The sequence below is a fragment of the Pezoporus flaviventris genome, unplaced genomic scaffold, assembly GCF_033815535.1.
Source record: "Pezoporus flaviventris isolate CSIRO_AGI_PZ_B2104156 unplaced genomic scaffold, CSIRO_AGI_Pfla_v1 ptg000029l, whole genome shotgun sequence".
Classification (NCBI taxonomy): Eukaryota; Metazoa; Chordata; class Aves; order Psittaciformes; family Psittacidae; genus Pezoporus; species Pezoporus flaviventris.
Window position 1 is genome coordinate 19,691,445 of NW_026892577.1, and position 12,784 is coordinate 19,704,228.

General features: G+C 63.2%; 2 protein-coding genes across 3 annotated transcripts; one reads left to right on the top strand and one right to left on the bottom strand.

Annotated features, from left to right (window-relative positions):
* The first annotated feature begins 830 nt into the window (after window positions 1–830).
* On the top strand, window positions 831–6,111 carry LOC133272363 (sterol 26-hydroxylase, mitochondrial). Its single transcript, XM_061459512.1, has 9 exons — window positions 831–1,105; window positions 3,152–3,342; window positions 3,603–3,802; window positions 3,875–4,072; window positions 4,198–4,358; window positions 4,690–4,856; window positions 5,117–5,198; window positions 5,284–5,484; window positions 5,581–6,111. Exons 1-9 carry the CDS (start codon window positions 869–871, stop codon window positions 5,734–5,736), a joined length of 1,593 nt encoding a protein of 530 aa, XP_061315496.1. The 5' UTR covers window positions 831–868; the 3' UTR covers window positions 5,737–6,111.
* A 774-nt stretch (window positions 6,112–6,885) lies between these two features.
* PRKAG3 (protein kinase AMP-activated non-catalytic subunit gamma 3) lies at window positions 6,886–12,511 on the bottom strand. Of its 2 annotated transcripts, none has more exons than XM_061459513.1 (13): window positions 12,363–12,511; window positions 11,143–11,182; window positions 10,606–10,832; window positions 10,440–10,521; window positions 10,310–10,368; window positions 9,986–10,031; window positions 9,817–9,871; window positions 9,593–9,719; window positions 9,318–9,483; window positions 9,109–9,146; window positions 8,729–8,875; window positions 8,478–8,646; window positions 6,886–7,504 (listed from the first exon to the last, which is right to left on the bottom strand). In XM_061459513.1, exons 1-12 carry the CDS (start codon window positions 12,423–12,425, stop codon window positions 8,530–8,532), a joined length of 1,167 nt encoding a protein of 388 aa, XP_061315497.1. In that variant the 5' UTR covers window positions 12,426–12,511; the 3' UTR covers window positions 6,886–7,504; window positions 8,478–8,529. The 2 variants fall into 2 exon arrangements, with proteins under 2 accessions (XP_061315497.1, XP_061315498.1); XM_061459514.1 differs by lacking the exon at window positions 12,363–12,511 and adding an exon at window positions 11,983–12,075.
* Between the last annotated feature and the right edge of the window lie 273 nt (window positions 12,512–12,784).

Genomic DNA, 12,784 nt, shown 5'->3' on the forward strand with positions numbered 1-12,784 from the left:
CATGCCAAAGTCTCAACATCTGGGCTCTTGGAGGAAGGGCTGAGTCCCTAGAACAGGGACTTAGACCCAGTTCCTCGGGACACCATCCTGCACTGCACAGGGATAGAGGTATGACAGGCAAGACATGGAGGCACGGCAGGAGGGCTCAGGCCAGGAGGGCAGCAACCCTGAAGAGCAGGCCCAGTGGTGAGGCTGGTACTGATGCAGGATGTGCAGGGCCTGGGATGCGGTACCCAGTGTCAGAGTGCACTGCCTGACCTGGCACATGATGCATGGTGCCTTGCGCAGTGCTGGTCCCTGGTGAGCAGCGCCCAGTGCTTGTACCAGTGCCAGTGTGACATGCTACGTTGTCCCCAGGGTACTGTGCTTACCCTGCCATGCCAGTACTGGCTGCCAGCCACTCAGTGTCATTGTGCAATACACAGTGCATGGCACTCAGCACACAGCACCGGGTACTGCTGATGCCATCTCCATGTACCAAGCACGTGGTGCATAGCGTGTGATGCTGCTGAGCAGTATCTGGTATACAGTAACTGGTGTACGGCAACGTGGTACCCAATGTGCGTGGTACCCAGTACAATGCAGCCGGCATCCGAGGCCCGGTAGCAGGTGTACAGTAGCTGGCACAGCATGCGTAGCATTCACTGCCCAGTGCCTGGTCCCCGATGAGCAGCACCCGGTACCTCGTACCTACTGCGCAGCACCCGGTGCGCGACACCCGATGCGCGACGCTCAGTTCCCGGTGAGCGGCTCCCGGTGCCGGTGCCCGGTTGCCGCCCCCGTGCCGCCCCCCGCCCCGCCCCCGGTGCCGCCCCCCCGCCTCCGGTGCCTCCCGGACCCGCCCCGTCCCGTGCGCTGCTAACGGAGCATGGCGGGCCCGAGCGGAGGGGCTCGGTGGTCGTTGCTGCCGCTGCTCCTGCGTTCCCGCCCGCCGCCGCTGCCGCGCAGCATCCCGGGGCCGCCGCGCAGGACCGGGGGCTCGGCGGCGGCAGCGGCGGGGCCGGCGCGGCTGAAGGGACCGGAGGAGCTACCGGGGCCGGGGCTGTTTCGGACTTTCGTCTGGCTCTTCCTGCGGGGCTACCTGCTGCACACGCACCGGCTCCAGGTGCGGCGGGGCAGCCCGGCCCGGGGGCTGCGGGGTGCGCGGGGGCTGGGGACCCTGCCCGGGGGGCTGGGAGGGGAGCAGGGATCGGACAGGCTCCCGGGTGGGCTGCGGGGAGGGTGCTGTGCACGGGAGGGGCTTGGCTTTGCAAGGCGCGGAGTAGGTGGGTGCTGGATGAAGTGGGCTGGGGGGAGAACAGCCTCGCAGGTAATGGCAGGAAGCTGAATGGGGGCGGCAGAGATGGGGGGGCTGGGCGCGGGGAGCCCCCCTGCACCAAGGGATGATGCTGGGTTAGAAGCATGGAGAGGCCAGCGCAGAACCAGGTGGCTCTGGGAGGGTCCTGCCAGCTCACGGTTGCTCCAGCATCCCTGAGACGGCCAGGCAGCCAAGGGCAAAGGTTCAGGGACAGTTCACGGGGTCCTGGCATCGCTGAGCTGCCCTGGCCATGACAAGCTGGAGAGGCCGTGGTTTCAGGAGCAGGCAGCCAGGCAGGTGTTTGAGCAGATGGTACCTAGGGGAAGGATGGGCAGAGATGTTTGTTCTCTTCTGTCAACGCGTTCTCATACATCAGATGAAGCAAGTGATGGGCTCGGCTGGCCATGAGCCAGACAGCATCTTCCAGTGCCCTGGAGCTCTGACCGGCTGGAGGAGGGTGCAAGATAGGCCTCCTGGCACCACAGAGCACCAGGCACTGCTGTTTGGAGAAGGTGCTGTTGCTGTGTGGTGGGGTCTCAGGAACTGGGCACAGGAGCTCCCTGCCTCCCTCTTGCCCTTGGGGCTCAAAGCACAGCCTGGCTTTGCCGACATGCCTTTCCCCCAATCCCGGCAGCTCTGGCATCTCTCAGCCCTGCCCTCCGAGGCCTGTGCTGTGTTGGTCCTAGCTGCCAGCATACACCCGTAGGCAGGCTTCAACCCGGGCCACGGCCGGCCGCGGCCCCAAGCAGCACGTTCAGTGCCTGCGGCACCGGCACCGGGGCGGCCATCCATCCCTCCCCCTCCGCCTGCCACCACGCGGAGGAACTGATCAAAACGTCTCCCCGCGGTGATGAATCCAGCTGAATCCGGGTGCAGGCTGCGATGCAGTCAGTCACCAAGGGAGATTGCACCACGTGCATCCCCGCAGCCGCGGGGAATGGGGACCGGGGCTTCCCTGCTAGGTCCCTCGCAGCCCCTCGGGCTTGGTTTCACTCCACAGGGGCTCAGGTAGCACTTGGGAGGGATGGAAAGCACCCCTTGGACGTGGCCCTATGCAGATCTACGTGCAAAGAGGTGTCTGGCTGCCCTGAGGAGTGCCCTCGGGGGATGACAGTGCTTCCCAGCAGGGAGGGAGGCATGGCACCCTTGAGTGCAGCCAAATAAAAGGGACTTGTGGCCATCAGAGCCCAGAGCAGAGGGATGCCTGTGGATGTCCCTGAGCTGGTTTGTGAGGCCATGGCCCCAGGGCGATGCCCTGGGGTTGGCAGCCTGCCTGGGGAGCAGTCCAGTCCTGCCCCAGCCTGGCACTGCCCTCCCACCACTGATCATTAGCCACCCTTATCTGTTGGTGGGTTCAAGGACACACACAAGGACTGTTGTCCCCATCTTGAGCAGAGCTGGGGCTGTGCTGGAAGCAGCAGGGCTTGGACCTGCTGACAGCTTCTGCAATGGCCCTGCATCTCAACAGAGCCGTGTGCTTGGCAGATGTCCCTGTCCCTCCTGTCCACTCTTGTTCTTGCTTCCCCAAGAGACTCACCTGACCCTCCATACCACTCTGGGGTGGATGAGAGATGTGCCAGCCTGTGCCAGTTGTCAGTACCCACTGTGGTTAGTACTCTCAGAGGATGTGTGCCTGGAAACACTAGCCCAAGCCATCTGCAGAGCTCTTCAAGGATAGTGCCAGCCTGGGGGGGTCAGAGGCAGGTGCTTGAGCCCTGTTGGTGCTGAGGGGTCCCTGGGATGGGTGCAGAGTGTGCTGGACATATGCAAGGCAGCATCAAAGCAAGGAGGGACTGATCAAGCCCCAGTGCTGGCCCTGTCCCATTTATCCTGCTGTGCTCTGGTGCATCGCAGCTGATGTCCCGCCGCATCTATGGCCCTATCTGGAAGTCAACCTTCGGGCATTATGAGAACATCAACATCGGGAGCCCTGTGGTGCTGGAGCAGCTGCTACGGCAGGAGGGCAAATACCCCATGAGGAGCGACATGGCCCTGTGGAAAGAGCATCGGGACACCCGGCACCTGCCCTATGGACCCTTCACTGAGTGAGTCCTGCCTTAGCTGTGCTCTGCAGAGCAGCAGGCGATCCTGTCCCTTCCTTAGGTGTAGGGACTGGGTGGCAGCTCACATTGCTCCCTCTCCTGCAACAACGTATCCCCCCAAGCAGAAGGGCATGCCCGTGGGGGGTGGAAAGACCTCCGGGGTGGTTCCAGCTTGGCGTGGGGAGGATGCACCCAGGGACTGGGAAACTGCTACCAGCCGCTGCCCCTGCCGTGTCCCGGCGCTGAGCCCCGTCCCTGTGCAGGGAAGGGGAGCGCTGGTACCGCCTGCGCCAGGTCCTCAACAAGCGGCTGCTGAAGCCCTCGGAGGCGGTGCTGTACGCGGACGCCATCGGGGAGGTGGTGTCAGACCTGATGATGCGGCTGCGGGACGAGCGGAGCCGCAGCCCCTCGGGGGTGTTGGTGGAGGACGTGGCCAACCTGCTCTACCGCTTCGCACTGGAAGGTAGGAGGGTCCTCACCCCTGCCCCTCTCTTCCCATCCCCGCGGGGTTCTGGATTCATCCTGTCCCCCACAGGGATCTCCTATATCCTCTTTGAGACTCGCATTGGGTGCCTGAAGCACCAGGTCCCCACCGAGACCCAGCGCTTCATTGACTCCATCAACCTCATGTTCAAGAACTCCATCTTTGCCACCGTCCTGCCCCGCTGGAGCCGCAAGGTGCTGCCCTTCTGGGACCGCTACCTGGACAGCTGGGACACCATATTTGCCTTCGGTGAGCAGAGATGATGAGGGCCCAGCACGATGGGATCAGTCTCCCTAAGGATGCTCAAAAGGGGGCACATGTCCTTTTGGCCACCTCGCTCTGTCAGCACTGAGTCCCACCCTCTGTCCTCGCAGGCAAGACCCTGATTGACCGAAAGATGGAGCAGCTGGAGGGGCAGGTGGAGCGGGGCAAGGAGGTGTCTGGCTACCTGAGCTACCTGCTGGCCAGTGGCAGGCTCAGCCTGGATGAGGTCTATGGCAGCGTGGCCGAGCTGCTGCTGGCAGGCGTGGACACGGTGAGAGCCGGGCAGCTTCTACTAAGGAGCCCCCACTGCTCCCTGCCAGAAGAGAGGCACAGGGCCATGCTCAGCCATGAGTCCTAGACCTGTGAGCCCTGGGCTGGTGGCTGGGGGGCTGATGGCTGACAGGACAAACCCTCACTGCCAACCCTGTCCTCCCCTCTGCTTCCTGCCTCAGTTTCCCCCATGCTTGCTGCCCCCTCACCGTTGGCTTCCCTGAGCACTGGAGCACAGGCTGGCTGGTGCTGTATTGGTGCCATGCTTGGCACCAGACTGCATGGGTACTGGCCCAATCTCCCTCACTCCCTTTGGCTCTCTGCTCCCCCAGACCTCCAATACGTTGTCTTGGGCCCTGTACCACCTCTCCCGGGACCTAAGCATCCAGGAGACCCTGTACCAGGAGCTGAAAGCCGTTGTGCCTCCCGACCGGTTTCCTGGTGCTGAGGATATCCCCAAGATGCCGATGCTTCGGGCCATTATCAAGGAGACACTGAGGTACAGCCCAGCCTTGCTGCTGCCCTAAGGTCCTGGTCACCAGCCCCTTCTCCCCTGCATGAGGGGATGCACCAGCCAGGCAGGGTGCAGGGCTGGGTTTCAGTCCCCTGGGGCCGCTTTCATCCATGTCCTCCCTGGGGAGTGGGATTGAGCCGCTGAGCAGCAGGAGATGCTCCTCCAGGTCCTGTCCTGCCTGTGGCTCTCTCCTCTGGGATCCCCAGATGGGTCCTTCTCCCCCACCAACTCTCCCCATATCCCAGGGTCTACCCTGTGGTGCCAACCAATGCCAGGGTCTTCTATGAGAAGGACATTGTCATCGGAGACTACCTCTTCCCCAAGAACGTGAGTGGGAGCCATGCCACGGGGTCCCCTGCTGTGTTCAGTGGGGCTGGGCAGAGGTCATTAAACCCCCCTTCCTGCCCCGCAGACCCTCTTCGTCCTGGCGCACTACGCCATGTCCCACGATGAGACCTACTTCCCTGAGCCGGAGCGGTTCCTGCCCCAACGCTGGCTCCGTGGACATGGCTCCCCCCACCACCCTTTCAGCTCCATCCCCTTTGGCTACGGGGTCCGTGCCTGCGTCGGTCGCCGTATCGCTGAGCTGGAGATGCACTTGGCCCTCGCCAGGGTGAGCAGGAACCCCCACCCCGGGTAACTTGTCACAAGCTGGGATAAGGGGCCCCAGGGACCCCCCGAGGCACTGCCACCCCCCTTCTCCTCACAGATCGTCCAGGCCTTCGAGGTGCGGCCAGACCCCAGCGGTGTGGAGGTGACATCTGTGTCCCGCATCGTCCTGGTGGCTGACAAGCCCATCAACCTGGAGTTCATCGCTCGCCCTGGGGCCCCTGAATGTGTGCCCACCCCTCAGCCTGGGTGCTGAGGGGGGACCCCACTGCCCCACCAGCAGGGGCAGGAAGGCAAACGCACCTCAGCTTGGGCCAGTGGGCTCCCAGCCCTGCTGTGGGAAGATGGGAGGGATGAGGGATGCCCACACGTCGCCCCTGGGGCACTAGTATCCCCTACCCCAAATCAGCAGGAGGTTTGGGGAACTGCTGTGCCTTTCACACGCTGCGAGGGCTCGTGTCCCCCAATCCTGTGCCCAGCCAGGCTGCGCTGGGGACCTGGGAACTCTGCCGGGGTTGGGGGGAGGCAGGGAGGGGGCTTGCAGCCGTTCAGTGTCTCCTTCGTCCCGTCCTTGTGTAGCTGCGCGTGGATCTGTGCCTGGAGCCAGGATATCTGGGTCCTCTCGAACAGCTGATTTTGGTCTCAGCCAAATCTCCATGCCTGTTTCCCTCCCTGCCTCCCAGAAGAGGCTTGAGTGCTTGTGAGGGGGTTTGGGGTTTGTGCCTGATCACGATGGATGGAGCCAGCCCTGGCTCTGGGCAAGTGGAACACTAAGACAGCACATCCCTGTGATGGAGAGGAGGCCTGTCACCACCCGGCACTGGTATCATGTCCTCTGGCAGGGCTAGCCTGCACAGGAGGGTGTGAAGCACCCAGCACCTTTTGCCTATCAGCCATTATTTGACTGAAATGCTGATAAGGGGTCACAGGAACGGGGACAGGGCTTGCTATGGGCAAAGCAAGGGAAGGAGGATCACCTCAGCTGCCCCCCTGTCCCCATCTGGGAACATGGGGCTGACATCCAAGGCCATTGCAGGGTCTCAGAGCTGGATGCACCGCCACTTGCCCAGGCTCCTGGAGGGATGGCATATGGGACATCCTAGCAGGGAACCCCCATCACCTTCCTGCTGTTTGGGGATCCTAACTGGGCTGGGAGAAGCAGCAGGCAGAAGCTTTGCAGGCACCAAGGCTGCCATCCCCACTGGGACATGCACACCACAGCCATGGTGGAGTTATCAAGGCTGCGTGCCCATTCCCCTGCTCCTACCCACATGGGCAGAGGTGCTACCCTGTGCCCATGACACCCTTGCCGGCATCCCAGATCAGGTCCCCCAACCCAGCTCCCATCCTCAGCCTGGCTCTGTCCGCAGGACCCATGCCCAGCTGCACTGGTCAGAAAGGTGAGGCAGCGGTTCCTGGAGCAGGCTGCTTTGTTGCAACAAGGCTGAACAGACCAGAAAGTGAACAAATACCCTCAGCACACCCCAAACCATTCACAGGGTCCCCATGCAAGTGCCTGTCCTGGTGCCAGCTCCAGGCACCTCCAGCCCTGCGTGACCCTGCTGTAACAAGCCTGTGTGTGCAGCTGAGCCTATGCTACCGGGCACTGGGCGCAGCTGGCATGACGGCGCTTGCTGGGGATGGAGCCATGGCCAAAGCGCTCCAATCCAGCAACAGGACAGGAGCAGGGTGGCCAAGTCCCAAGGGGCTGTGTGGGTCCCCGTGCCCAGCTGTGGGCATGTACAGCTCCGCCGGCACAGTGCCCATCGAGCATCACTGTGTGCTTGCTGGCGGGAGGCATCTCTGGACCCCTTTTCCCCGCTCCCTGCCTTCCCGAGGCCAGCAGGATCTGGCCCCAGACTCAAGACAAGCCCCAGGACTCTGATGGGCAGGCAGGTCCTCCCTGCAGAGAGCCTCCGGAGCCTGAAACTCCTTCCACGGCCCCAGAGCCATGCAAGTGGGCCCCACATCGGCCTAGAGGGTGGCACTTCCCTGGTGTCTTGAGAGTGAGGATCGGTCGGTGCCTGCAGGGTGAGAGAGCGTGTGAGGCCATAACACCTGCAGGCACTGGCGCCATGGCTCCCAAACTGTCCGGTGGACAGTGAAGTGTTGCCTCCATCCCTGGCTTGGTTGCAAGCCCTGAGGTATGGTGGGAAGGGGACTGGCCCAGAGGGGGACATCCCCGTGGCCACTTGCAGCTCCTGACACAGCCACCCCTGTGGACACTAGACATGGGGTGAGCAAATGCATCATGATGAGGAGGGTACCGTGTCTGGCGTGGTTAACACACGAGTCCCAGTTGCCTTCTATGTGGAGTGTCTGGGCACTGCTGGGGCAACTGGGGGGCCTACGGCTGTCCCAAGCCTGTTCCCTACTATCCCCCACAAAAAAGCTTCAGTAGCTTTGGGAAATAGCTGGGCACTGGGGCCAGGTTCCCCCTCCTCAGTCCACCGCTAAGGAGGGCTCTGCTAGCCATGGCCCATGGGCCAGCCACACTGTGTACATGGCTAGTGCTGGGCAGCATGTCTAGGGTATGTGAGTAGAGATCTGTCCCCACTGTGTCCCCTGGGAATGGCACTGGAGGTGTTCAGGTCTTTGAAGGGAGGTCATAAACGAGCTTTTCTCTTAGGGTGCATCACACTCCCGAACCCTCACCCAGCTCAAAGCCCAGGGACCTGCAAAATCTGCCTCTGACACTGCCTGGATGAGGGTCTGGGGGTGTATCTGTGGATGCCCCCATCCTGCCTCACAAACACCAGTGCTCAGAAGCCCATAAGGAGCCCCTGTCATCTTTGCGTCCCCTGGGACAAGCAGCATCCGAGTCCTGCTGTCCCCACCTGGGCACACAGTGCTGCAGGACCCCAGCCCCAGCTTCCTCCATCCCCAGGCCAGTTTGGCTGGGGAGGATGCAGGTGGCTGCAGCAGGGAGATGACGAGGTGCGAGTGACCCAGTGGTGGGGAGGGGACAGGGATGCAGTGGCAGGGGACAGCGCCTACCTGAAATGGAGAGAAATGGAAGGTGCAAGTGGAGAAAGTCGAGCGTTGTAGGCTAAGAGTTAAGAGCATCGATACCTGCCGGAGTGAGCACAAGGGCCTGGAGAATGTCAGAGAGGGAAACAATGCCCCGTGGGTACTGGTTTTCATCCACCAGAACCAGGCGATGGACCTGTGGGTGCAGGCAGAGCATCACAGACAGGTCGGGCAGCAGGCAGAGGGGGCTGGCACTGGTGCTCACCCTGGCCCCTCACCTGCTCCTTGGTGATGCGGTCAATGATGTCCTCCATGGTTTCATGGGGGTAGCAGGTTAGGACACCCTCCAGGCAGACAGTGCGCTGCTGCAGTGCCTCCCGGACACTGATGTCCAGGTTGTTGTAGGTCTTCTGGGCAGCCAGGTGCTGCGTGAGAGGTGACCACGCTCAGTGCCCCAGCGTGTCCTTGCACCCTGTTGTGCTGGCACAACGTGGGACACTGAGCCCTGGGGATGCATAGGGCAGATCTGCACTGGCAAGTGGGTGTCACTGCCCTAAGGTCCTGGTCCCCAGCATGAGCACAGACAGATGTGTGCACCCCAACAGTGGCATGTAAGAAGCCACGCTTGCGCCTGGGTGTGTAACACACAGGTACTCACAATGACGTCAAACCGGGAGTAGAGGCCGACCACTCGCCCTGCAACGAGAGACAGTGCAGGGGCTGAGGAGAGGGCCCTGGGCCCTACCTGCTGAGCTCCCTTGCACCCCAAGGAGCAGCCCAAGGGCTAGGAAGGGGGTTTTGTGTGGGGACGGGCCCAGAGCCACTGGCAGAGGGAGATGGGGTTTCACCAGTGCCCTCTCCAGGTACCAGCATCGTTGATGACGGGCAGGGCGGAGACACGGCGGTCCACAAAGATCTCCAGAGCAGAGTAGATGGGGGCGGTCTCATGCACAACAGCCACATCTCGGAAGGTACCAACACACAGCTCCTGCACTGTTCTCTTCAGGAAGTGTGGCTTGGGGATGGTGGAGCCCTGCAGCAGGGCAGGGCAGGGCAGCACTGGCACCTACACACTCCCCAACACCCTTCCTTGCGCCCATACCCATCCACCTCATGCATGCACATGCAGCTCTGGCACTCACGAAGATGTGGAGGAACTTGAGGATGCGCTTGTGTGTGAGGATGTGCAGGACATTGCCTGAGATGGGCTCAATGACAGGCAGGCGGTGGATCTTGTGCTTGATCAGAGAGTAGACAGCGTCGAAGAGGCTGCAGGTGATGGGGACAGCATGGGGGGATAGGGCTGCATCCCGGGCACACCCCCCCCCCCCCAGTGTGTGCTCTCCCACAGTGGGCAGGCTCTCACCTATTGCTTGGGGAGATGTAGACCAGTGGCTTGAGGGAGCCCTGCAGGTAGACGTCTACCAAGGGAGAGAGGTGAAAGAGGGCGTCCCCCAGTTCCCCATCCCCCTCATGCAACCCCGGAGCCCACCTCCATGTGCTACACAACACCCCCATCACCCCCTACTTTTTACCTCTCCAGGTCTCAATCTTGTGCTCCTCCACCTCGTAGATCTGAACCTGAGGGCAAGGAGATGCCCTGGTCATGGTGGCCCCACGGACACTCTGCCCCCTTCCCCTGGCATCACACCCCATCACCGTAGGAACAGGGATCATATCTTTGGTGCCAGGCAGAGAGGCAGCAAGCAGCAGATATTGGGCTGGCCCAGAGCAACCCCTGGTCATGGTGCAGCGATGAAGTGCAGACCAGGAAAAGGAAGAGGGGACCGGGGAGGTGGGGACAACCCCTCCCTGCATTATGCCTGCCCCGACCCCCATGCTCTCCCTGCTGAACTCACCAGGGGTGAGCGGTAGTAGCGGTGGAGGATGTTGATGAAATCGGTGATGGTGAGCATCCCTGCAGAGACACGTGGGGCTGGCAGCGCTGCCAGGCGGAGGAAGGGGCCAGGCGGCGCTGCTGGCACTCACCCACAAAGCTCTGTGTCTTGCTGTCCCAGAGCGGGGCCGCTCGCACCCCGTTGGCCACCAGTGCCAAAAATGCTTTCTTGATCTGTTGGGGGAGTGGGGAGGGTGTCAGGGCCCCCCTGAGCCCGCTCCTCCCCTGCCAGTCCCTGCTGATCCCCCGCTTTGTCACCTCCAGGGAGATGTCAAAGACAACGAGTTTGCAGCTGGTGGGAATGGCATCGTAGCAGCAATGGCTCCTCATGAAGTCCATGTAGACCTCAGCATCAGGGCTCTGGAATTCGCTCTCTGGGCCCAGTCCCAGCATCATGTTGGCCAGCGAGAAGGTGACGGGCCCTGGGCTCCTTTGTCTGTCCTCTTCTTCCTCCTTCTCCCTGGGGCACAAAGCTTCTGGGAATCCTGTGGGCAAACCCACCCCAAAGCTGGCCAGTGAGCTGAACTACTGGGTCTCAGCACCCTCCTGCCTGGGGGAAGCAGGGAAATGCTGCAGACCTTATTCCCCACAGGGGCAGCACACAGCCCTGCAACTCTACAGTCTTGGCAGGGGCACTGGGAGCTGCTGGGAAGGAGCTGAGGGGTAGGGTGACGAGTGGTATGGGCAGGGTTGGGAGAGGACCGATGCGCTCATTGCATGAGTGAGCCAGCCGCGTACCCCCCCCCCCCCCCCCCCCCCCCCCCGGTACACTCCTAGGAGCTGCCTGCTACCCACCTTCCTCCTCAGGGCGGGCAGCGGCATCCAGCAGCGCCACCTGAGGGGGCACACAGCGAGGGTGTCATCAGGAGCCAGCCACCCCCAGCTGCTGCCTGCACCCATCCTGCTGCCCTGCCCCCCCCCAAGCCGGGCAGAGGGGACCCTCCTTTTAGGGTATGCATGCAGGCTGGGCTTAGGGTCTACATCCCGCTTCAAAACCCCCAGTGCTCGCAGCCCCTGTGGTGGCTCCAGCCCAGAATGTTCAGCTTGTCTCCCCAGTGTTGAGGGGATCAGCAGGGTCCCCGGCTCAGGACGGAGGCTGGCAGGAGAGCCCAGCTATTCTTTCTGCCGTCGGAGCAGAGCACGTCCAGCAGCTGCTCTGCGCCCATCCTCTCTCTCCCTCTTCCGAACCCAAGGTAGAAATCCCAACCATGCTTCTTCCCGTGACGGGAGCCAGGTGGGCCCCGGCAGACCCTACAACAACGAGGAGGGCACCCCCAGGCGGGAGGGAAGCGAGGCCAGCTGACCCCGTGCCCCGCGGTCCCCAGGAAACCCTACCATAACACAGCGGCACGCTCGGCGGGAAGAGCCGACCTTTACGAGCCACCCTGCAATAACAAAGGCGCCGGGACGGCTCCCTGAGGAGCCCGGAGCCAACCCTGGGAGAGAAGCGACCCTTCCCGAGGGGCTGGGGACAGCCGCGGCAGGCAGGCTGGCGGGCCTCTCCGTGTCCTTGTCCCCACGGCGGCCTGGACGCGGGAAGGGGACCGACGGCCCCCTACATCCCCCCACCCCGGGGGTGGCCTGCTCCCAAGTGGGGGGCTCTCGGGCCGGGCTCCCCACCCGTCCCGGCGGTACCTGGGACGCGGAGGGGCCGGGGAGTCTCTCCATGCTGACTGCGGGGCAGCGCTGCTATTCTGGGCCCGCGGCTGGCGGGGCCCTGGCAGATAGGGTGACAGCGAGCAATGCCAGCCATGCCCCCGCCACCGCCGCGGGGGGGGGGGGGGGGGGGGGGGGCGACACACGGACGCTGCCACCGCTGTGCAGCTCCCGCGGCCGCTGCGCCGACTCGCGACCCGGCAGCTCCGGGCTGGAGGGGTTGCTGTGGCCTGGGGACGGGAGGGAGTGCGTGATGCTGGTATGCTGAGGGCAAAATGCTGCCCTCCCGCTCCTAGGACCCCAATCCCCCCGACGCGGAGCTCAGCTTGCCCTGTCCACCCTGCCCGGCGCCCCCCGACCCCATCCGGCAGCAGGAGCGGGTGGCGGGCACAGCATCCTCCGCGGATGTTGGAGGGCAGCATCCAGCCGCGAGATGGATCGGCTGGGGTCTCTGAGAACTGCTGGGGACACTTTGCCCCCGACGCTGCCCCAGCCCTGCCTCCCCGGTTCCACCGTCCCCGGCCACCCCGGGTCTCCCTGCCGGGGAACCTCCATCCTCACCAGCGGGGCCACCCTCGTCTGCCCACCCTCCGCTCACTCCCGGCTCCATTGCTATTTCAGGAAGGTTCAAATAACCCTTGGCCGGCTGCCGGGCCAGCCCTGGAGCAGCCGTGGGTGAGCGGGCCGGTGGCTGCGGGGCCAAAGTGGCCCCGGCTGACTCCCGGGGGGACAGTTGGACAGTTGCAAGGACCAAGCTGCTGGTGCAACCCCAGGAGGAAGA